Raw genomic sequence first — 25,654 nt, forward strand, 5'->3', positions numbered from 1 at the left:
TCCTTCCTTCCTTTCCCCACCCCCCAATCCCTTTCCCTTTGATCATGGATTATAACAAATAATTTGGTCACATGGACAAAACATTTGGTCACTAGAAAACTGCATTTAAAGTTCATCTCTGCTTTTCCAAGCACCAAACTCCCTTTTCATTATACTTTAAGCAACCTGCAGAGGGCAGCAATAGCTAAACAAAATGTGCCAGCTCACATTACATTTGGGCAAACAAAACTGCATTCTAAAGAGTTTACACCTCTGGTTTTCAGTCTAGTAAGGTAACAAACACCTTTAAATGGATTCAAATTCTAACAACCATTTAAAATAAAATTCAGTTTATTTGTTGTAACCTATTTATGTAACTGTTAAAATGGGTAACTCATGTTATATATAAGGGACACAAGTTTCCGTATCTTAAATGTGAAATTACGAGTTTTAGGAATTTGTCCGGAAAGTATTTTTTGGTTTTACTATGAAAGTTTCAAATATTGAAATATTCACTTAGTATTTATTTGCATTGTCACACATAAAATAAATCCTCAAGCCTTGATTATAAAATGGTTGCCCGTTTGTATCGGCTGACTAGATTTAGTGAGATATGGGAGCATGAGATTTATTTAAACAAAAATATTTTACTTTGAGTCTACATCAAAAAACATAAAGGTAAAGGTACCCCTGCCCGTACGGGCCAGTCGTGTCCGACTCTAGGGTTGTGCGCCCATCTCACTTAAGAGGCCGGGGGCCAGCGCTGTCCGGAGAAACCTCCGGGTCACATGGCCAGCGTGACGAAGCTGCTCTAGCGAGCCAGCACCAGCGCAGCACACGGAAACGCCGTTTACCTTCCTGCTATGAAGCGGTACCTATTTATCTACTTGCACTTAGGGGTGCTTTCGAACTGCTAGGTGGGCAGGAGCTGGGACCAAAAGACGGGAGCTCACCCCGCCGCGGGGATTCGAACCGCCGAATCGGCAAGTCCTAGGCACTGAGGTTTTACCCACAGCGCCACCCGCGTCCCGTACATCAAAAAACATATTCTCCAGCAATTCTACAGACTTGCTGTAGCAACACTGTAGAATGTCTTCACTGAAAGAAATTACAAATGTGTTCATTAAACAATATTTCAGTAACACAAAGAGAGAGGCAAACTATGATTCTAATATAGTCAAGCTAGGTTTCTATTAGTAGGTATTAATTTGTGACAAACACATATTTAAATGCTTCACTAACATGTACCAAATTATTTGTATTTAGGATTGGAGATTAAAGAGCAGTTAAGAGTGCTTTACCCCTGTACACCTCAGGAGATAAAATTCCTCTGAAGGCTCTTCAGAGATCGCGATCTAAAGATCAGACAAAGTGATTCCTCTTTCAATGAGAGAGGAAATGAGAGCAAAATTCCGGCAGGTTCCAGGCGCTCACTCAGGGTGGTGTTTCCATTGGGAATCAAGACGCAGTGGAGGCCGTCCTGCCTTTTAAAATGGGCTTTATTAACATATTTTTACAACCTGTGCACAGATGGAGAGTGTGCGGAGTTGACAGCATTCTCATCGCAAGAAGGCTTGTCCTTCACAGCAGCTCAGTGCTGCTTTCAGAGGCTTTCTAAGTGCCATCTCTGTGCCTCTTCTCCAGCTTGTCTTCAGCCAGCCCTCATGGCATCTGCCCTTCAGCCCCAAGTATAAAGTTCTCTCGACTTCCTGCTTCTCCTTTCCAGAAAACCCCTGGCCAAGCAACCCCTGTCTGCTCACCCATTCTCCCTGCTATTCCAAGCCCAGTTTTAAAAGATGACTATTTCCCTGTAATTACGTCATTGCTCAGCATAACCCTAGCCACCTCCGTTGGCACAGGCCCAAGGATTTCCCTGTGATGGGCTATCAGCACCTTTTGCCGTGCTTAATGACTTTTATCCCAGGTGAGACCCTGCCCTGGAAAGTGAGCTTAGTCTGCATTTTTCCACTGGCCTGGCATCTTCCCTTCAGTACTCAAAAAATCAGCTAAATTCCACTCTTTTATTATATTCTAACATTCACTAATTCTAGCAGTTGCACCCCCAAATTCTGTTACCCCAGATCTGTAACATTATTGTCAGAAAGCTGGAAAGGGGAGGAAGCTATCAGCCAGCCTTGGGAACCCACAACCTTGAATCTGGGAAAAAAAGCCCCTCAAATACATCATTCTTTTTATGAACTGCAATTGGAAATAGCAATGCTTCCCCATTTTCGGGAACCTCAAACATCAGTGCCCTTGGTGACATCAGCAGTCATTATTCCAAATTCTGTTTTCTATTTAGCAATGAACTCACTGACTGGCAAAAAGACCATGTCTACTAGCCTCCAGGGAGGTTCTGGAAACATTCTCTTTTAACGTAATAATGTTCAAAACTATTTGTCATATTTGACTTAAGTTGGCATTTAAATACAGAAGCAGTCATCGATAGGGGTGTGGATTTGGGGGGAGTTCATTTTACAGCTAAATTTAGTGTATAAACCATATTTTAGCTCAACTGATATTTTTGGCTTCTGAGCCAAATCATTAACCCCTGTCCTTATATAAACAATATTAAGATTTATATCTGGAAAACTGTCTTTTACACAGAGAGTTTAGTAGACTCCCACGGTTTCAAGGTTAAAATGTATATCTACAGCAAAACTATTCACATGGAACACTCAGGATTCCTACTGCTGTTACCACACAATTTCCAGGCCCAAAACCAACAAAAAACAACACACACACACACACACACACACACACACACACACACACACACACAAAAACAGGCAGGGAGGGAAACATCATTTTGTAATATCAGGTGGTGATGAACATTTCTTGCCAATTGGTGCAGGAACTGTTTAAAGCTATTGCCAATGTACATTTAAGCCAAATTTTCTCTCCTCTGAAATCGCTTGATTCATATCTGCTGTAAATTATTCAGAGTGTACCCAAAAATAGAACTAATACTATTCTTATTATTTCTGTAATTTAAAGGTTATACAGGCTTCTGCAAAATGAAATCACTTGGGGCTCCATCCAACTGAGTTCAGGTGTAACGTCTGTGCACAGCAGTAGATCTCAAAGCTTTCCCACTTGCCCCCAGTTACACGAGCAGTCCGAGGGGGCATCATTATGGAGTGGGAAATCCATGGTTGTCTCACATATTTTTGCCCAGCCTTCCATGTACATGCCATTCAAGTTACTCATGCTTCAGATTATGAGGAACCTGTGGGGCAAACAGAAGGAGGACTAGTTGGGGGACATGGGAGCTATGCCTGGACCTCTCATTTCTGGCAATGCCCTCTCATGCCACCTGCTGTGCCTCTGGGGTGGGGAAACAGGCTCTGTTAACTTGGGGGGGGGGAAGAGTCTTAGTATGAATGCTGAACGGTGTAAGTTCACATAGATAAGTTCTGTGTAAGTCATTTGTATTCCCAAGCTCTTTAGCAACTTGTTCTAAATTGCAACACAATGGAATCATACTCTCAGTGAAACCAAAGCTGCAGTTCAAGTTCCGCTCACACATACTCTAGCATCCTATTTCACACTTCCTCAATAAATTCTAGGCAGTGCAAACTGTGTAACGTGTTGGGGACAGTAAACATCCTCTTCGAGTCCCTCACCTTGCTGTAATGAAGGACTGCTTTGCGTTACAGGACAGGATTGTGATCATTTTGTCGCTGGGAAAATGCAATTATTTCAGGGGCTAGTGTAATGTATGGAATTTGGCTGCGTGGGTGTCTTGGATGTGTCCTGTATAATATTGACTGTACAGAAGCACTGATAGCTGACTAGTAGCACAGTTCTGCCTTGCACCATGCTACACATGACTCCTGCTCAATCTGTACAACAGACACTGGCAGGCCAGATGCAACTGATAGTCTTAAGGCACAATGGGGAGAAGGCCATGTCAGTTTCATTTGCAGCATCAAGTTTTAAGACCTTGATTGGAGACATAAATTGAACTTATCGAGGGTGAAACCGAAGACTGAATCTGCATGTTATAGAACACATTCCTCAAAAGATAAGCCTGCAACTCACAAAAAACAACAACCTTGAATTGAAATTCTTAAATCATCTGCAACATCTTTCTTCTCAAGCGATTTAAATAAATCTGTGTGTGTGTCATTTTATAAGCTATAAATACAGGAAATTCATATTATTATATGTCAACAGAGTTGCCATACTGCGTAAGACATTAGGGTTACAAATGCAGAAGTGAGGTATTCACTTTGCCCAGGCATTTTATATGTTGATATGTGAGTTTATGTTACCACCAGCATTGATTTTAGGGATTTTAACATTTACTGCTGCTGATAATGTTCTGCTGTTTAATGAATTAATTTTCAGCATCACACTCTTTCCATATATGAGTCTTACTTCTGAGCTAGCGTGTTAGAATATGGTTACCAGATTTTTTCCCAATAAATCCAGGGACCCCCCTTTTTATTTGAAGCTGAGTAGCAACAGGGAGTCAGTAGTGGGGATGGTGAAGCAAAAGACCCTGGGCCCAAGCACACATGCATATTGTATAAAAGTGCAAAGTCCTTCTTTCGCACCCTGTGAAACATAAAAAACTGGGCAATGGCACGCCACCCGCCCGTGACTCCTGAGCCTTCCCCGATCTCCTTCCCCCTTTGTTTTGACAGATCAGGGGAGGCTCGGGAGTTACAGGCGGGCGTCTGTTGCCCAGGAGGGTCCAGCCTGGTAGTGCAGTTGGCTCTGGCTGGTTTCAGGAGCTGCTTGCTGCTCACTGCCGTGGAGCAGGAAAAATGGCAGGTGCAACGGCAGTGGGCAGCTCCTGAAGCCAGCCAGAGCCAACTGCGCTAACAGGCTGGCTCCGGGTTGCTGAGGCTGCCACTGCCATGTTTCCCAGCGACAGATTTGCAAATCTGGGGACATTCCAGGGACGGAATTTGTCCGGGGACAGATGTGCAAATTCAGGGAGTGTCCCTGGGAACTGGGGACGTCTGGTAACCCTATGTTAGAAGTGTTGAGAGAGAATTGAATTAGTCCTAAATTCAGATTGAATATCTGCAGTTGATTTTCCTGGCTTAGGATTTTAAAAGTCCAAAACAATTATGTTTTATATTAAAATCTAGTATACTTAAAACTATATAATGAATTATTTGTTATTTATATCAATCTGCACCACTCCAATCAGCAAGTACTATTTCTCCAAAATGGTTTTCAGAAATGGAGGTAGAGTTGAAAAGTGGGAAACAGTCTAGAAACACACAAATATAATTTAAGAAGTGTGAAATAGGCCATTTTCAAATCTAAAGCTGCTACAGGAATTTATATGAAATTGTGGCGCTGCTTTTTAATAGTCTTCCAAGTATATTTAGAGATCTTTTAAAGAGCCCGTTATGTTAAATAATTCTATTCTTTAGGACTTCACATAAGAAAAATAATAGCATTGCAGTATCACAAAATAGCATAATATATTTGCTAGAATAGTCTGGAGAGCATTGCTCCACTATGGGGAAGTGATGTGACAACTGTTTAATCTGTCAGAAGTGCAAATACACCACCACTGAACAAATGTGGTCTGTGATGCAAGTAAGTTGCACATTAACTTCCACCAAAATATTTAACATACATATTGATGAAATTGCAGAGCCTTAAAGGTCTTGCAATTTCATCTTCCTTCCTTTTCATTTTTATTGTATATAGTACACACACAAAACTGATTTAATTGGCTGCCACACGTCCAGATTTTCGGACATATCTGGAATACTGCTGGCTCTAACAGTGTCCTGGCGGAAATCAGTAAAATGCCTGGGAAAATCTGGAAGTATGGCAGCCCATGTCGGCAATGACATTTCTGCCAAATTTCCATAAAAATAGCTCAAAAATGGCACACCCCCCCGATTTTGCCCCCCAAAATTCAACAACTTTTCTGTCCGGATTTTCACATATTCACCCTAATTGTGAATATGAAAAACTTCACAATCATACTATGTTAAACATTTCATATATTTTTTATAGAGGCAGCACACTACTTACACACATTTAACTTACACACATTTAACTCGAGAACGGAGGGTGACAACATGAGAACGGGCTTTCTACACAGTGGCTACCCATCTGTGGACTGCTCTCCCCAGGGAAGTTCACCTGGCACCTTCATCATATACCTTCAGGTGCCAGGCAAAAATGTTGCTTTTTAATTAGGCATTTGGTTGATTTGATTGACATTCTATGCCCTTTAAAAAAAAAATTCGGGGGTGGGGGATTTATTGGGCGGTTGTTCTTATTTTGATTATGTATTTTGTGGTTTTATATTTTTATTTTATTCTGTGGACTGCCCTGAAACCTCCAGGTAGAGGGTGGTATATAAATTCAATAAATAATAATAGTAATTTCAACTTTACATGGTTGGCGATTAGCCAGTTGAAATTGCACAAAATTCATGGAAGGTGGAGAGCTTAAAAGTTCTTTTTGTGCTGGGAAACTCAGATTTGCTTACTGGGCTCTAGGGAGGCTCTTGGGTGCCCTGCAATATCTCATGGGTTTTTAAAATTAATGTTATATTGTATAGGTCAGATTTCCTTTTAGCACAGGCTAACAAACCTCTTTGACAGAAAGAGCCTAACTAGGGGAGGGGTCTGTGAAATACAAAATAATTGGGGAAATATTTAATGTGAAAGGTCTGGATATCAGGAGTTGCTGAATACAACTTTTTAATAGTACTAATGTTTTTCAGTCTAACAGGTAAATTATCACAGAAATCATATAAAGGGCCTGGTGCCAGTCCATTGTGGGAACAGCACCTGCACGCAAAACGATCCCCATTGTATATAATATGAGACCTAAGCACATCAACCATTGTGGGAAAATGGGTGAACTATATGCATTTCAGTAATTCTCTTCCAACCCACTCCCACCTCAAGCAGGCAAGCAAAAGACAGACTGGGGTTGCTGCATGTGAGGTGACTTGTCCGTCAAGTAAATCAACTCCACTAAATGCTAATAAAGAGTGGATTCGCTACTGTAATACAGTACTTAAATCTTGACAATTATCTTAAAGAGTTTTAAAATATTTTTTCACCGGCAAAACTGGTGTAGCTCAGGAAATAAAACACATGGATCCTCAACAGCTCTTTTATTACATAAACAACTAAACTGTCACTTAAGTCTTACACAATGATATATTGTCTCTTGCTTGGCAAGTCATCGTGCTTTCATACTTCCCTAACATATACAACCCTAATATTGGCTAAGGAAAGTACACAGGCATTCTTGCTTTTTTCCATCATGAAATCTTTTCAAATTTTAATGTTGTGAAATAGTGAGGTAACACTTCTTGGTAATTTTCTTTTACAGGGTTACTGTACAGGTGAGCAACTTATTGTCTTTAAGGAAATATTAGGTATCCCTCCTGGCAAACTGTTTTCAGTTATATAATAACAGCAAAAGCTTCTGCAGGTCTTGTTTGTCCAAGCTCAGCTCTCCGATTCTACTTGATAAAATGCTTCTGGCTTTCATAAGCCATTCCTGTGCCCTACATTATTACAAAAGAGCAAGACAGGCTTTTGCCCCAAACAGGCCTTGGCTCACTACATTCCTACTCTCTTTTAAAAATATATTTTATTGCACTATGCCCCCCAAAAAACAATATAGCTAAACCAAACAAAATGGTCCTAAATTTTCCTGTGTCTTCTTATACTGTACACATTAGAAACATGCTCCCATTTTTAATTAAATAGATTATTTGTTTGTCTACCCCCCCATCCTATTAATTAACTATATTTACCAATTCCTATATCCTCATGATTTACTGATCCAGTGTAAGGGTTTGGGATTTCCCCCCAATTAGAGCAAATTGTCTTATGTGCAGCTGTTCACAGCTGGGCTGTCATTTCCTTATCTTCCAGCAGAAACCAGTCTTTTATACAGCCAAACAAAATTACAGATGGGTTTGCTGGTACCTTATTGAGAATTAAAACTTTAATTTCATTTATAATCTTCATCCAAATGAGCTTTATTTTAGGGCAAAACTACATATGTCCTGGCTTCCACCGTTGGCCAAAAGACTCAGAATCTTGGCTCAGGAAATCCCAAAACATTTATTGATATAATTAGTATGGGTTCAGCATGAGCTCTAAATACAGGGTATATGTATGTTTCAACCGTTCATAAGCAAAGATCTAGTGTTCATAGCTAGGCATAAGCAAATATATTATCCAAACACTTGATACTAAATTGTTCAGGGACATTAAAACAAAAAGAGATTGCAAGAATTTCTAAAAGGACCTCTCTAAACTGAGTGAATGGGTGGTAAAATGGCAAATGCAATTCAATGTAGACAAGTGTAAAGTGAGGCATGTTGGGGTGAAAAATATTAATTTCACATATATACTCATGGGGTCTCAACTAAAGGTGAATGACTAGGAATGAGACCTTGGGGTCATAGTAGATAGGGTGATGAAGATGTCGACTCAATGTGCAGTAGCCATGAAAAAGGCAAACTCCATGGTAGGCATTACAGTGGTACCTCGGGTTAAGTACTTAATTTGTTCCGGAGGTCCGTTCTTAACCTGAAACTGCTCTTAACCTGAAGCACCACTTTAGCTAATGGGGCCTCCCGCTGCCGCCGCGCCACCGGAGCACAATTCTGTTCTCATCCTGAAGCAAAGTTCTTAACCTGAAGCACTATTTCTGGGTTAGTGGAGTCTGTAACCTGAAGCGTATGTAACCTGAGATACCACTGTATTAGGAAAGGAACTGAAAGTGAAACTGCCGGTATCATAATGCCATTACACAAATCAATGGCACGCCCATATTTGGAACATAGAATTGTATATTCAAAAATTAAAACAATAGTTTTTGCAATACTATGCTTTCAAAAACAGTGTGTTTCACATTCTATACATTTTTAGTCTCCTCCAACACATAATATTTGTCTTTAACTTCTTACTTTTTTAAATATAATTGACTGATTAAAGGCTCGTGAGTGTGTGTGACTCGAATCCCCAAGTATTTAAACTAAGGGGTTAAACATTTTTTACTTAATCTTTAAAGTCTTATTCATATTGAATCCCATCCATCCCAATTTTATAAACCTGATTTTTTATAAATGAACATTTTGCTAAAAAAAATAATTTAATTTCAAGTCTCTGAGAAAAGCTTACTGGATCATGCATAAATAAAACCATTTTTTAAAGCTATACAGGTTAATTTTAAACTCTTCCTGCACCACCTTTACCCCTATTTCTTTATTAACTCTCATTGCTTCAGCTAAGGTTTCAATAGATAACACAAATAATAAGGTGTTTCCTCATCACATTCTTCTTTTTGAAGGAAAATGCATCCAAACCGCTGACTGACAGTGAGGCATTTGGAATGCCTCTGAGACAGGTACTCTAACCTTCTGATAGCATTATCAGGCATGAACCAGGTCCTTTTTGGACCACTGCATTAGGCTTTTAATTTTTGGGAGGCAGTTTATGAACTAAGGAATGAGAAAACAGCTAGAAAGAGGATGTTGCCCATTCAAGAGGAAACAATCCCTATACATTCAAATTTTGAAAAGGGTTAATGTTTTGTTAATTATTTTTATCTTTAGACTTTGCTGTAATTCATCTATATTAGTATTTATTGTCTAAATAATTAGCTGCATTTGAGAATATCAGTAAGTGCTTAATCTGATAATCCAATGGATTGCTAGCAATGACCTTAATTGGATGGCAGATGATCCATCTCTAATACTATCTCAGAGAATTTATTCATCTTAACAAGGCTACTCAAAATGAACTGCCAAAATCATACTTTGCTTAAATAAAAAATAATCAAGTGTAACTACAAAATCACTCTGTGAATAGGACCCATGGAGGAGATGGGGTAAGTCTCCAGATTCAGGGAAATATCTTTATATGGGTATGTATTTGGTTTTGTTATAAATTTGTATTTGTAAAATCAAATAAAAATGATTAAAATAAAATAAACTACAAAACCACTGTGTGAAAATCTCTTTTGTAAACCTTGTGTTGTTTTGTATAATTTGAGTATAAATTATCATAATACCACCCACAAACAAGAGAGAAGTGTTTGCATGTTCGGGGCAACCACAAGGTATACAGAAGTATAAAATATTTAAAACTGTGACCCTCTGAAAGGGGTCCAACCCCACTAAAATGGCTAGATGAAGAATGTGTATGTGGGTGCCAGCATCATGCTCTCCCTTGGTGGTTTCCATTCCCTTTGCTCCAGGACAATGTGGGGAACCTGTGGCCTCCAGAGGTTGTTGGACTCCAACTCACATCAGCCCTAGGCCAGTGGATGATGTGAGCTGCAGTGCAAAAACATCTATAAAGCCACAGGTTCCAGTTCCCCATAGAGCAGCTCACCAGCCAAAGAAGAAATGCTTCTTCAAGGGATGCAACATAGGACATGAGATTTGAGAGAGACACGTGTGTGTGTGTGTGTGTGTGTGTGTGTGTGAGAGAGAGAGAGAGAGAGAGAGAGAGCGCATGTGCTAGGGAACAGCACAGCAGAAAGAAGAATAGCAGAGTGAAAGTGAATGAATGAATGAATGAATGAATAAAAGCCCCAAATATATACACAATGGCAGGACACACACCAAGGGCACAGCACATCATTTTGTTGCAGGGCTCACCACATCATTTTGTTGCAGGGCTCACTTGTGGTGTCTAGTTACAAGCTGATGACCAGTAGATAATTACTGGTGTGGTACAGGAAAGGGCTAAAATGAGGTTGTTGCTATTTACCGTATATATTTGACAACATTTAAGTTTTGTTATTCAAATGCAAAAAAGTCACAATCAAATAAATACTGAATAACATTTTGAAACAAACAATGCTGTGTTTACATGTGTGGATCTCAGTTTGCTCTACCCTCGGTTCAAATTTCATCTGTCTCTTCTGGGTAGAATCATTCATAAAGCACAATGAACGTAAAAACTAAGTCAGATGGGGCCAGGAAAGGGGAAGTTTCCAACTGGCTTTTATCTATGCTTCTGTTTATTATTCTGAGAGCACAATCCACTAGCATATGAGAACTGCAAGACTGTTATAGTAGTAAGACAAATTTTATACTTTGTTAATAAGAGATCAATTCTTTCGTGCTAAAAACATAATGTTTATTATTTCACTAAAACGATCACTAGAAGACAGAATGCAACAAAAGTAGTGTCAACATGACCTAACTTAACCATGACATTTTTCGAACATGAAGCCATCACAGATTTCTCTCCAGATCCTTATTTACTCTCCTTACATTAAGATTTCCAGATTTCTATTCTTATCCCTATTATTCCAGTCTTACTTTTTACTTGCTTTTCTTTGTTGTTAAAATCATGATTAAATATTTCAGAATAGTTTATGGTTTTAATTGATAATACAATAGTTTAGCATTTTTAATTTGTGAAACTACCTTACAGTGAGTTGTCCTAAATGGTGGGTTATAGATATATCAAACAAACAAACACAGAATATGTGTTATATCAAACACTGTGCGTGTTAACTTTTGTTCACACAGCAAGACTGCCCCTTCCTCCCTTTCCCTCCCAGAGTGCCTTGTGCATCCTCATAAGGGGTTGGGGAACTGCAATTGATAAAAGAAAAAGCTTCACTCAAGGGCAAACTACATGTTATGATGCTTAATGATCCCAGTCCAACCACACAAGCCAGAGCTGTCAAGTGTCCCTTATTTGAAGGGACAGTCCCTTATTCCAGCGCCATGTCCCTTATTGATGGATGTCCCTTAAATGTCCCTTAAATGATGTCCCTTAAATTTCAAAGGAAGCAGCTCCTCTCCCTCCCTCCCTGCTGGCCAGGGAGGGAGGGAGGCTCCAACTGTGTTGCTTGGCTGTGTTGCTCACCCAATAAAAAGTCTAAGAACGACTGGGGGGTGGAGCTTGCATGCCTTGTGTGTGGCTAGTTAATGCAAGCTGAGGGGTTTTTTGAATGCTGGACGCCATTTTGTTGCACGTGCTGCTGCAAACTTTGCAGTGCAAAGCCAGGCCGGGGAGCCATCTTAAGTTGAGGCTGCATAGGCCTTGTGGTGCATGTGATTCAGATTCTATTCAGTTGAACCTCTGGTTACAAAGTTGGTTGGACAGTGTTCTCAAAGCTACCAGCATGAGTTTGACCAGACTGCAGGAGGACAGGAAGACTGGAGTGCCTGGAACAGGTGAGGCTCCAGGTCCCTTATTTTGGCTGCTGGTCCCTTATTTTCAAGGCTGCTGGTCCCTTATTTTCAAATCTGTAAGTTGACAGCTATGACACAAGCTTCCTTCTCCACTCTTCTCCTGAGCATCTTAACTGAATTCTTCTGAAGGCTGTTGAACTATTTTTTCTTATAACATTTTGACCGGGAGATTAGGAGTGATCCCTACAAAGCAGTATATCAAACAATTAACGCACAAACAGCTCACTTCTAGTAAAGGGAGCCACTGATTAAGGGGGTAAGGACGGCTGCTTAGATGCTTAGTTAACAAGGATTGCTAATAAAATGTGGTGATCCAAACTGTGTGTGAACATGGGTGAGTGGTATGTGTGTAAGGAAGAATGAATGGATGATGGATGAATGGGGAGTGTGCATGTGAGAAAATGGACAGATAATTGGGAGTGTGGGGTTTGTGGGAATAAGGATGCTGAACTAGATAGATCAAATATGGCTTTCCTTATGCTCATATCACAACAGGGAAAGGCTATCCATTTTAGTTAAATAACAGTCGATTTTACATACCAAGTTATCCAATTTTAAACCACTTTTTCACCTAAGCCCTTCTCAGTAAACCCATGACTGACAGTGCTTCTGTTTCCACAGCAACCTTCCCCTCCAGGGATTTAACCCCCTCCTCTGGCCTACTCTTCTGTAATATCTATATAATTGAACTATTAAAATCTACATGCATTGTTTTCTTCTTTTTAAAAAGCCAATCGTGAAATTCTGTTTTTTTCTTTGAATTGATCGTGTCATAAAAATAAGGACTAGTTACTGAATTTAAAGAAATTTAATTACGTTTGATTTCTTTGTGTACTGAAGCCAAGGGGGGGAAATGCTAGGGTTTAGAAGCTTACATTCTTGTGTAGAATCTGTCCCCCTGTTCTGCCTGTGAATTATCAAAGCCACCCACCACCCCTCCAACATGTTAGCATTAGCTATTCATTCTCCTTTAACATTAATTTTTAACTCACATTTTTTTACAGGGTGTTGTGTTCACAGAGGAAAAGGTGAAGTGATTATTCTTATCTAACCTTCGTCTGGTGTTGAATTAGCTCTCTTTTCGCAGAACAGGAGTAACCAAGCAGAATATATATGAAAAATGTCTATACATCTGGAAAGTAGTTTTATTTAAACAGAGATATCCAACATTTTCCTAAGGGTTCCTAGGAGGTAGATATAATGGGGTAGATGAAATCCTGAAAGTTCATTTGCAAAAAGTTTATAGATATTTAAGGCTTATCTACACTTCCACTTGACCTATGCCTAGAAAGTCCAGGTCCGATATGCTTTCTGCTTGTCCCGTGCTCTCTAGGCATGGGTCTGAATGGTTTTTCATTTGTCACACAGCTTTTCCTGGGAAAACCCACTGATTATCGCTGAATCAAATCCAATGCCAATCCACAGAAAATCCTATTGACATCTGTTTCGATTCAGCAGGAAACAATGTGTTTTCCCATGTGACAGTGACAGGACAAGTAGAAGTGAAGTGGGATTAACAATCAACTTCCATAACAAAGAATAAAGAGAGAGAAATGGCAAGGAGAGCTTTAACTTTAAATCAGAAAGTATGTCATAAAGAGCAATGATGATGTTTTAAAAACCACATAATTTTAACATAGGAATTTGTGTATGTGTGTGTGCAAACGCACAAAATACCAACTTTTTCAAAGCAGCATTTTTTCTTTAGAGATTGCAAAGAAAAATGTTACAAGGGTTGCTGCATACTCCAAAGATTGCACACTGGAAATGAGGTGGTTGATGTAAACATAAAGGGCTATTTAGATTTGTTGTGGCTGACAATTACACACACACACATGTATACACACGCAAATCCAAATAGTTTAAAATAATTCCCACTGGTTTATCAATTAATGCCTCCTCCCAGGGAAGAATGGGAACTGTAGCTCTGTGAGGGAAAGAAGGTGTATTCTAATAACTCTCAGCACTTGTAACAAACTACAATTCCCAGAATTCTTGGGGGGAAGCCGTGTCCGTTAAGGTGGTATAATACAGTGGTACCTTGGTTTTCAATCGCTTTGGTACTCAAATGCCAAAACCTGGAAGTAAGTGTTCCGGTTTTCGAACGTTTTTCAGAAGCCAAATGTCTGATGCGGCTGTCGGATATTGTTTCTGGGGCACCTGAACCAATCAGAAGCTGTGTCTTGCTTTTCAAACATTTCGGAAGTCAAACGGACTTCCGCAATGGATTAAGTTTGGCGCTTTTATTTTTTGCTATTTATTTTGCGTTTTTGTTTTTGAGGCTTTTTCGGTTCATTTGTTTTTATGACTGTGTGGAACCCAGTTCAGCTACTGATTGATTGATTGATTGATTGATTGATTGTGTGACTGCGGAAATGGATAAGCCTCCCATCCAAACTATGACTATCATCACTGTAGGTAAGAAAATAAGAATAATTTTATTTATCATCTACAATTCTGTCTTATTTATTTTATAGTACAGTACATTGATTATTCGGGACGCAGGTGGCACTGTGGGTTAAACCACAGAGCCTAGGACTTGCCGATCAGAAGGTTGGCGGTTCAAATCCCCATGATGGGGTGAGCTTCCATTGCTCAGTCCCTGCTCCTGCCAACCTAGCAGTTTGAAAGCACATAAAAGTGCAAGTAGATAAATAGGTACTGCTCTGGCAGGAAGGTAAACGGCGTTTCCGTGCGCTGCTCTGGTTCGCCAGAAGCGGCTTAGTCATGCTGGTCACATGACCCAGAAGCTGTACGCCGGCTCCCTTGGCCAATAAAGTGAGATGAGCTCCGCAACCCCAGAGTCGGCCACGACTGGACCTAATGGTCAGGGGTCCCTTTACCTTTATTATTGCTTTCAATTTATGGATCAATGGTCTCATTAGATAGTAAAATTCATGTTAAATTGCTGTTTTAGGGGTCTTGAACGGATCAATCCGTTTTGCATTACTTTCTATGGGAAAGCATGGCTTGGTTTTGGAACACTTTGGTTTTGGAACGGACTTCTGGAACGGATTAAGTTTGAGAACCAAGGTACCACTGTATTGCTTTAAATGTATGGTGAGAACCAAGGTACCACTGTATTGCTTTAAATGTATGGAGTAGCTGTGGCCTAACTCAGCTGAATACAACCGACTGAAATTTTGTTTATCGTTATAATAGTATGCAATAGTACCCATCCTCCCTTCCATAACTGTCTGGCAGCCTTGTTCTCTATACCATAAGCTCGTCTTTGATACTGGTAGTCTTTGTTTACAACACAGTGCTGGGATGTTCCCTGTGATACTGTCAGCCACGTGATAATTGGCCAGTTTTCTCTACTACAATTACTGCTGAATCTAAAAATAGCTAAACCTTGCCTTGGCCGCTCATCTAATTTTACAGGAAATGAAAATGAATCGCCCTACAAAAATGGTTTTGAATTCATGCCAGTGAACCATTGATATGAACTGAGTCTAGAAGTTTAAACAGGAGCAAAATTGGAGTTAATTTGCTAAGAACTGGAATCATCTACAAGTTATAAAAAATATATTATAGAAATAATAGAAATATTGTTTAAAATGATATGATATTTAACCTGGGCAAGTAGTTACCTAACAAAGTCCAGGTATTCCAAGCAATTTGCTTTATTCTTAAAATGCACCAGCCTTTTAAAAAAGTAACTTTTCTGTTCTAACTGAGCATTGGGAAATCGAACCAGGCCTGATGGCTGGATCTGAAACTGGCCCATTAGCCACAGGCCATTTTGGAAGGTGGGCAGTGCTGTCATCAGGAAATTCAAAGTTCAAGCCAAGTTCATGCTTATTTAAAAGGCAGCAGACAGAAGCTTATTCCTGAGCTTAGTGCTGTGCTCCTACAGTGCTAAGATCAGAAATAAGCCCCAGTCTGCCATCCTTTAAAGTGCAGGCTGAAGCTTTTTCTACCAAATGCCTTTTTCCACCTCTGCCTTTTGAAGAGCACCCAGTGGCTTATCTCCAATCTCAGTATTGCTCTTTGACATTTACTGCTTTGTTTACTGACAGTCTACTGTCAAATAGCAGGCAGAAGCAGCAGCAGCAGCTTCTTCTTCTTCTTCTTCTTCTTCTTCTTCTTCTTCTTCTTCTTCTTCTTCTTCTTTTTCCTCTTCTTCCTCCTCCTCCTCCTCCTTTCATATGCCGCCCATTGTAGAGACAAAATGGACCTCAAAGGTCATCCACACATACCTATGCCAATAAAGGAAATCTACTGCTACAGAATCCCTGAATATGACGCTAAATTTCATTCACATCAGTGGACATGCTATGACACAAAAATGAACATCACTGGACATTATGGCTACGCCCCCACCATTTCAGCACATATATGCTTCTGTTCCCCCACAAACAAACAAACAAACAAACAAACAAAAAAAGCAGGAAAAGAACTGTATACTGGTATACTACCCCAAATTTCATCACGTTACTACTGCAATTTTTTGGGTTAAGGTGGCTGCAAATGGATTTTTAGTTTTCCAGATGTGGCTTTTATGTCATGTGGAAGCTCAAATATAATAATGAAATTAACAGTTAGGGAAACATTGAAGAATTGAAATAAACTGTTGTATGAACGCAACCAAAGTGTGTCTATGCCGCAGGAAGTGCTCGGTACAAAACAGCCTTAGCTAGAGCTTCTTGTTTTAGTTAGTAAGCCAACATGAAGCCAGAATCTGATTTAAAGAATTACTTATTTACAATATTTGTATGCTACCCAATAAGGTAAGTTCCCTGGAGAGCATCTAACAGAAATAAACACAAATCAACATAAAACAAGATAATAAATTGATAAAAACCAATACAGCACAAAATCCAATATAACAGAAAACCAGCAACAGAAAACAAAATCAATACAACAAAGCTCACAGCAGCACCAAACCATAATCACAGTTCTAAAGCAGGCATACAGTGGGAGGAAAGGTGACTGGGGAGAATGAGGTGTGAAGGTTCAATGGTCATTCTCAGCTTGCTAAAACCATGGTTTACCAAGCCAGGAAAACTATGTCTGAGAAGATCAGCAGGCTAAAAGCTTGGCCAGAGCTCTCGGGGGGGGGGGGGCGGGTTTGGAGATACAGTACCTCAGGTTACGAACTTAATTCGTTCCAGAGGTCCGTTCTTAACCCAAAACTGTTCTTAACCTGAGGCGTGCTTTCGCTAATGGGGCCTCCTGCTGCTGCACCGCTGGCGCGCGATTTCCATTCTCATCCTGGGGCAAAGTTCTTAACCCAAGGTACTACTTCTGGATTAGCAGAGTTTGTAATCCGAAATGTTTGTAACCCAAAGCGTTTGTAACCCGAGGTACCACTGTACCTAAATTGTAAGAGGAACTGGTGCCATGCTAATAGCAATAATCTCACTTGACTTTCCCATCTGACATGTAATATGAACAATCTCCTTAAAAGAAATTGATGTTTACTGTCTCCTTGGCTGCTCTAATTTGACAAGTCAGTTTCTCTGCCATGGCAAGCCAGCATATTCATCCACACTTTAGTTATATCATGCATCAATCGAGAGTCCTTCAAATATGTTCCAACAGTGCACGATCTCTAACCTAGCAACAATCAGGAGAAAAGTTAACTTCTTAAAGTATCGTATGTGCTGTATGGACTCTTCCGTAATTCCCAGAAGGGCCAACAACATATTCTTTCCAATTATCTCAGCCAATTCTGAGAACTGCTCTCTGTCTTGAAACAGAGTGCCATGGAACAACACAACAGCTCAATAAGCTGCAGTCATAGCACCAGCAGGAACAGTGGGAAGAATACTCCACTCCTTGCTGATGAGGACAGCAAATATAACTTTTCTTAAGATACGAAAACTAAAGCTTAGGCTACAATTCAACTGTTTGTCTTTAAGATGACCAAAGAATCGCCGTTCTTTTCTGAACTGGGTCTTTTAAGAACAAAAATGATGACGGGAACACAATGACAATAAACATCTTGTCAATTATGCCCAATTACTACAAACTAGCATTTAAGCAGGCAGTTCATTAATGGAAAGGTAGCCAATATAGACAGCAGGCTGCCATGTAAATAAAGAGAAGTATCTCTTATATAAATTCCTGCTTACACTGACCTACTGTATCATCTACATAGTCACACAGTTTTTGCATGATTCCTGTGGCTTTTTGAACTTGATGCAAACTGCTTGCCCTTTTATGCTGCTTCTGCCATTTTACCAAATTGAAAGACTGCTGTCAGATCCTATCAAAATATTCAAAGTTATCAAAAGTATAACTGGGTCTCTTGGGTTTTTTTGGGGGGGGGGGACGGACCAGTCTATCTGGGTTCATGGGCATGTTTGGAATTTTCAAATGTTGCAGGTGTCATTTCGAAACTGCTGCAATGAGGGGCTTGTCCAGTCACAAAATGGCTGCTGTGGGGGCCACAGTGCCCCTCTCACTCCCACTGCTCTGTTTGGGGAAGGAGTTTGGGCATTAGAAGGCAAGCAGGTAAGACGGGGGAAAGGACACACAGACCCTAGAGAAGTGGGGGAAAACCAAACTCCCACCAATACAGACAAAGCCAAAACTTGAAAGGAGGGAATGTAAAACAAAGATGACCCCCCCCCCCTTAGACAGAGATGGGGAAGAAAACCAAAGCACAGACCTCCAGATCTTAGAAAGGAGGAAAAACATACAAAGACAGACCCACTAGATCCTGGAGAGAAGGGAGAAAGCAAATATACAATATTCTTTGCTATCTCTCCCTCCTTATGCTGCCCACCAGCCCTCTTCCAGCCACTAGCTCTTCTCTATCCACCCGTTACCTTTTTCTTTTTTTCTTTCACAAGGCTTTGCTCCCTATAAGCTCTGTGTTCTGCTGAGGTGTGGATCTCGGTTTGGAAAGCTGAAAGGAGTAGGAAGGACCAACGTTCCTTCCGCATCTCAACTTGTTTTCAGAACTGAAGCTGCCCCCTCCTTCTCACTTCCAAAGGAGGAGGAAAAGGTATCTCCTGGAAAAGTGGGTGGGGCCAGGAGAATAGGGAGGCTTTACAGGCATTTCTTGAGTGCTACTTTGGGGGTCCCGGATATAAACCATGGCTTAAAACCACCCCGATACCTAAAGTTGTGTTTTGTCTGCAGTAAGACAGAAATATGCATTATGCCATTGAGGTAAATCTCATGACAACAAACTATAATATTAGAATGATAACTTGCCACCCATTTAATTATTTAGAGGTGGAAACCCTGCCTTTCTTCCTCCAAAAGGGGGTACCTTATATTATTATTTTTGAAAAAAATTAATGATTATTTGACCTGGAAGTAAGTAGCTTTAAATCAGGGACATGCTTTCTTCAGACTTTCAGGATCTACTTTGCTTTATGCTAAAATTGGAAGCTTCACCAACCATGCCGAAGTGAAAAATAATGGAATACTGCAATGGGTGAGAAACTGTCTTTCAAACTGAGGCTGCAGAAAGAATAATAATCAACACTGGACTATTATAACACGTTTGTGATTTATATTAGAGAGCACAGAGCCACAGCAGGAATGACTGGGCATTTCTCAGGCTTTAGGACAAGGACTAGAGCTGACAAAGATGTATGTTGGGTGGAATTGCTGTGAAACTGGAAAAGCCTCCTTTTCCCATGAGGTTTCTAGAAATGTGTTGATGCTGTATTTTTTATTTGCGTCAAGCTATATTGCTCTGTACAATGCCTTCTACTGATTTATTCTTTTCTGAGGGGAAGAAGGATTGAACTGGTCACTTATTTAACCGGTCTTACCAAGGAGGAATCCTTTATGGTTTGGGGGTTTTTCAGGAGGGAGGGAGTAACGTCTTCCTTCAATTTTTTTTTTAAGGAATAGGAGCCAGACATACCCTTAGAATTAAAGAATGTAGTATCTTTGAGCACGTGCTCAGTCCAGGAATTTGTTTATAATACCAGAACAAAGTTCATGTTTCTTGCCACCCAGAAATCCTCTCGTGGCTCCCATCCAAGCTTTGGTGATTTCACTGGCCTAATTTGGAGTGGAGGAGCCTTTTTCATATATTGCTTTGGTTAAATAACCGGGAATCAAAAATCTTGATCTTCTAAATCTATTACAAATCACCAAGAGATCTGCAAGTAGATCCCAAACTACTTTCTTTGTACCCCTTCTTTAAATGTATAATCATTTCCTCATAGAGAATTATTTATGTGTTTATAGAGTACCTCACCTATCTTCCAAAACAGATCAAAATTTACCACTTCAACTCCATCCCCAAATAAAACCCAACACTTCCCCCAAAATTATAGATGGTAATTATATGCTAGTTTTTTGTGGACCATGTCTTATTACAGTATTTATATTTCAAAATACTGTCTTTCTGGCATGATATCATTTTTCCAGTGTTCAGTATAAGCGAATAGAATAACTGTTTTAGTTAGAGGGAAAAACGTGTCAAGTTTTTGTCAAAGATATACCTAAAAGCACACATAACCAAGTGAAATATCCTGCCTAGTTCCAAGTTTTTTCCATTTATCATAAATCCTCTATTATATACTAACCTGACTCTTACTTAAACAAAATTCAGATGAGCTGAAAGGAAAAAGCTGATTCTCAAGTTTTATTCTTATTCAAGCTCTTAAAAATAGGATATTATTGAAAAAATGGATAAAGGTAAAGGGACCCCTGACTGTTAGGTCCAGTCGCAGACGACTCTGGGGTTGCAGTGCTCATCTCGCTTTATTGGCCGAGGGAGCCGGCGCACAGCTTCCGAGTCATGTGGCCAGCATGACAAAGCCACTTCTGGCGAACCAGAGCAGCGCACTGAAACACCGTTTACCTTCCTGCTGGAGCGGTACCTATTTATCTACTTGTACTTTGATGTGCTTTCGAACTGCTAGGTTGGCAGGAGCAGAGACCGAGCAACGGGAGCTCACCCCATTGCGGGGATTTGAACCACCAACCTTCTGATCGGCAAGCCCTAGGCTTTGTGGTTTAGACCACAGCACCACCCGCATCCCCCCCCCAAATGGATACATATCACATAAATGAAAACAAGCACCAAAATGCCCCATCAAACCAATATAATAAATTAGTATTGATTAGCAGAGGGAGAAACGATCAACTTGGTTCCTTACGCATAGTTATGTTCCAGTCCAAATTAACCACATTTAAGTTCCACAGTTTACAGCTGGGGAGTTCCAAGTATGTGCATCACTCTCAGCTATTGAAATAAGTAGGAGTGAAAAGTAGTCAACTTTGGCAGGATCAGGCTCTAAGTCTTTAAAGTGTGTGTGTATTTCATTATAATATTGATTTTAAAAGAACGGTAAGTTTTGTAACAACTTGCACCCCACCAAATGTTATGTATTAGATAAGCTGATATTTACTTTGGAATGGGGATACTGTATAACTAAAACATGGAGTAGATTATATAGTTGGTGGACTGAGTGAGAGGAGCAGTCACTGTAAGTGAGGTTTGAGAGAGGAGACATGGCCATAATAAATCAGGTGTAGTGTATGAGGAACATTCCCTTTCCTGTGAAAAAAACACCTCCCTCAAACACAAAGCAAAACAAAAATGCTTTCTGTAAGTTTCCACTGGCCTCCAATCATAAATTTAGAATGCTGGTTTTCAGGCTTACACAAGTACATTGTTCTGTAAGAAGCACTTACTATTGTGCACAATCAATCAACTGGTATTCATTTGATCTCTCGAAGCATGCCTTTACTCCTTCGTCGTCCCAGAGCTTTTTTGCGTGTTCAAAGAATTCCTGAAAATTGGAAATGTGATAACATATTAATTTTGATGAAATATTTGAAATATGACTCATATTTATATAGAAAGATAAATAATCAACTAAACTCTTATTAAGGAGTCCAGTAAGCTCCCCAACATACTGTTTTCCTCCCAAATATTTTGTTGTTGCACCCTTTCAAAAATGGAAGAAGTTACAATACTGGTAAACTGCAAGCAGGATACTATGTTCTCTGCCTAAAAGAACTGAGCCGTATCTCAACTTCAGAATTTAATTTTTTTGTAAAGGACAACAACCTTTGGAGCGTAGCCATGCATATGTTTTGCAGCAAAATCAAATCTTTAATGTGACACCTCTTTGTGGTTTTAAAAAATTGTATACTGTTTTAATTTATTTGACTTGTTTATGTTATGACTGAAAAAGATACACATATCATTTCACTTGCTCATTTTGGATGGGCTTTCAAACTTAAATGGGATGGAGGGAGGCATCAAATACAGGGACACACCCCCCCCGGTCTTAGGTGAGACTGATATGTGTGCACATGCGCACAGCGCTGAACCTGGAAGTGACCCAGAAACGTCATGAAAAAGTCACTAAAAGGGCAGAAGAGGAGAGGAAGCAGAACAGGGCAGGACGGGGTATTTCAATTGCATGTGATTTCATGCAAGCACGCAATGACTCAGAATGCAACCCCTGAGCAAATCAGGGGTTGCCTGTACTTCACAGATAAAGCACATCACTTAAGAGCTTGGGTAAGATCTGAAAGCTAGCCTCCTCTCAGGTTAAGTTTTTACTTTGGATTCTTTATTATGTAAAGGCACCTTCAAAAAAGAAATTCCCCCTGGGTTTCCCAAAAAACGGAATCATCAGCGTTGGTTGCATTCAACTAGGTTTTATTCAGAAGAACGCTTGTCATGGGTCTACTCTGAGTTGGACTAACATGGATATTTTCTGTATATGCAAATTATGACATGCATCATTCTGAAGAGCTAATTCACACAATCAGGTGATGATAAAGAGAATGAATACTGCATTCACATTACTATTTACGACAGCTAATACGCGATACTGTTAATAACTTCAAACATACGCAATTATAAAATAAAGTTGGTCATGTGAATCAACACAAATAAAATATGAAAGAACAAGTTTGCTTCTATCCCTTCTCTTTTTAGAAATGTCTTGGAAATGTTTCTGAATTCTATATTTCAGCTTTAAATAGTCAAGTTGCTCTGAAAGATTAATTTAATGTATGTATAAACCTCCTGTACCGTTTCTAGTACTTTATGCACTCAATGACTAGCTTGACAGTTCAAACAGCCAGATAAAAAATTGCTGTAATTATAGGTGCTGTCTATCACAATTTCCATTTAAAATGTAACTTCACCCTGAGTCATACATAGGTCCTAGCAGAAGGTGGGATGTTACTTTAAAGTTAACAGGTTCTTGAAAAAGAAAGGTGGGGTGGGGGAGAGACAACTAGTGAGGTTTTTAGTAAGGAAAAAAATCTTTTTACATATTACTCATTAGATCAGGTCTCAAGAATTTCATTACCTTCAGCTCCAAAATGACTTCCTGCTTCAAACAAAAGGGAAAAAATGCAGTGCACATAGAGATTGCTAGATTTAAAAAAAAAACTAAAATGGTTTGAAAGGATGTGCTCATATTAGTTTATCCAAGTGTCAGAATTCTATGGAAAATTAATCAATTCACTAGAAAGTAAACATTTATTGATTTTAAAAACAGAATAAAATATTACACTCAGAAGAGGAGACCATCACTTGGAAAGGTTCAAATGCTTGCATACCTACGTTAGCAAAAGACATTTCAAACTATTAAAATTCTGACTTAGGTGTTCGTTTGTGTCTGACTGGAGGCAAATTCTCTAACTCTGGACCATTTTAAAACCACATCCCTTTTAACAATGCTTTCTTGTTTTGATTTATTCTGTGTTGAACATAATCAAACATGTTTGATCAGTAGTCCTTTGGTATATGATCAGGCAGCAGACTGAAATCTAAACCACTTTGGAAAATCCTTTAAAAAACACTGTTGTGGCTGCTTTTTCTCTTTTTAACTATGACTGTCCTCTCACACCACAGGGTGAAATTTAAATTGATAAAAGTACTTCTAAAAAGTGGATTTTCCTCAAGTGAACATAAGATAGCTAATGTTTTCTTCAACTACAAAAAGCCCATAAAAGCAAGCCTAGAGAGACTATGGTCAGCAGGTTCCATTAACTCTCTTTGTTGTGAGATCTGAGGAGGTGATTTGTGGGTTTGTTTGCGCCATGGGTGAGAGACAAGGTGGAAGGGTAGAGTCCTGGGCGGGAACCAGGAGGTTGAGAAGTGTTGAGTAGGCAAGTGTTTCAGAAGGAAAAATAATTGTTTTCGTTTTTTAGGAGGACCATGCTGGATGGGGAACATAGGTTAAACACCTAGGAAGAGCTGAGCTAAATAAAAGGTTGGGCTTGAGCTGTGAGCTTTAAGCCCAGAAAAGTTACCAGTGTATAATTAATCAGTTTGTTTAGCCAAGGGCCATCACAAAAGAACAATGTCCGAACAGAAAAGCAATGGGTAGGGCTGATCCAACTGGCCCACAATATAGTAAAAGCCACACTTTTTTCCAGCTCAGTATGAAAAGGAGCCTGCCCTTGGAACAAAGAATGACAGTTCAGGAAACATGCCCATTCAACAGTGTTATTTTTGACAATAGGTAAACCTCAGACATTAGGATAGAAGAACTACTTGTTAAAGGATTCACGTGGCTGCATTAATAAACAACAAGGTTGAAAGTACAGCCACTTTACTTAGAAGTCTCGTTTCACTCAGTTCAACAGGACATCCTCTTAGAAGTGTGCGAACTGATTTTAACTTTAAGCAGCAATCCGCCTCAACTATGTGGACTGTGTCTTCTCTCTCCTACTATGTTAGTCATAACTCTGAAAAATGCTGGACTTGGTAAACTCTCACATTTCCTAATTTAGACTTTTTGCAGCTCAGAGCAGATGCTTTAGTATTGCTCATAAACATCCTCAGCGTACAACAAGAGTATGCAATAATTATGTCCTGAGTACTGTATAGTTCTTCCCAGAGATTTATTAAGGCACTGCACTGTTTATTATTTTACAGTAAACTGTCTTTCCCTTCTTATAATTAGGAACAAACTTATTCAACATTCAAATAATTGCACATACAGTACATCATCATCATCATCATCATTTCTAAATGTCATTCCTGATCACTGACCAGGCTGGCTGGGCTGGTGGCATTGAAGTTGGACAACACCTGTAAATGCTCAGAAAGTCACTATTCCTACAAGAACCTATTTTTTGAAGGAGGAAAACTTGTCCATTAACCTATGCATTTACTTTAAAAGTGAGTGTATCTTTAAAGATTGTGATGAAATCTGGTGGGCAGCCATGACTGATTATCAGGGGCGTCTTACCCATAGAGGCTAGTGGTGCCAGGGAAAAGGGAGAGGCTGGATACAGCTTCCCCTGGCATCAGCTTGCCACCCTCACCCTCCTCCACCATGCTGCGCTGAAGCAGTGCCGCACCCGGAGTCTCCATCTGCCGTGGCCACCATAGCACAAAGCGGCAAGTTGAGCCAGGAGGTGGCGCGTCCAGCCTCCACCTCTTTCCCGCTGGAGGAGCTGCCCTCCAGCCACTGCCCGCCTCCTCCAGCAGCACCATCCTCCCTAAAAAAAGGTCGACAACTCTGGGAGAGGGGGGGGGAGCCACCAGAGGGAGCTTTGCACCACGGCACTGGATATGCTTAAGATGGTCCTGCT

At 40.0% G+C, this 25,654-nt stretch overlaps 1 protein-coding gene across 1 annotated transcript in view; it reads right to left on the bottom strand.

Annotated features, from left to right (window-relative positions):
* The window catches only part of GNAL (G protein subunit alpha L), a 118,031-nt gene that overhangs the window by 16,547 nt on the left and 75,830 nt on the right, over positions 1-25,654 (bottom strand). Inside the window, exon 5 of the mRNA XM_083622615.1 lies at positions 21,776-21,873. Within this exon, the coding sequence (XP_083478741.1) occupies positions 21,776-21,873 (98 nt within the window). The remainder of the gene's footprint in view (positions 1-21,775; positions 21,874-25,654) is intronic.

The sequence above is a fragment of the Podarcis filfolensis genome (assembly GCF_964270895.1).
Source record: "Podarcis filfolensis genome assembly, chromosome: 7".
NCBI classification, from domain to species: domain Eukaryota; kingdom Metazoa; phylum Chordata; class Lepidosauria; order Squamata; family Lacertidae; genus Podarcis; species Podarcis filfolensis.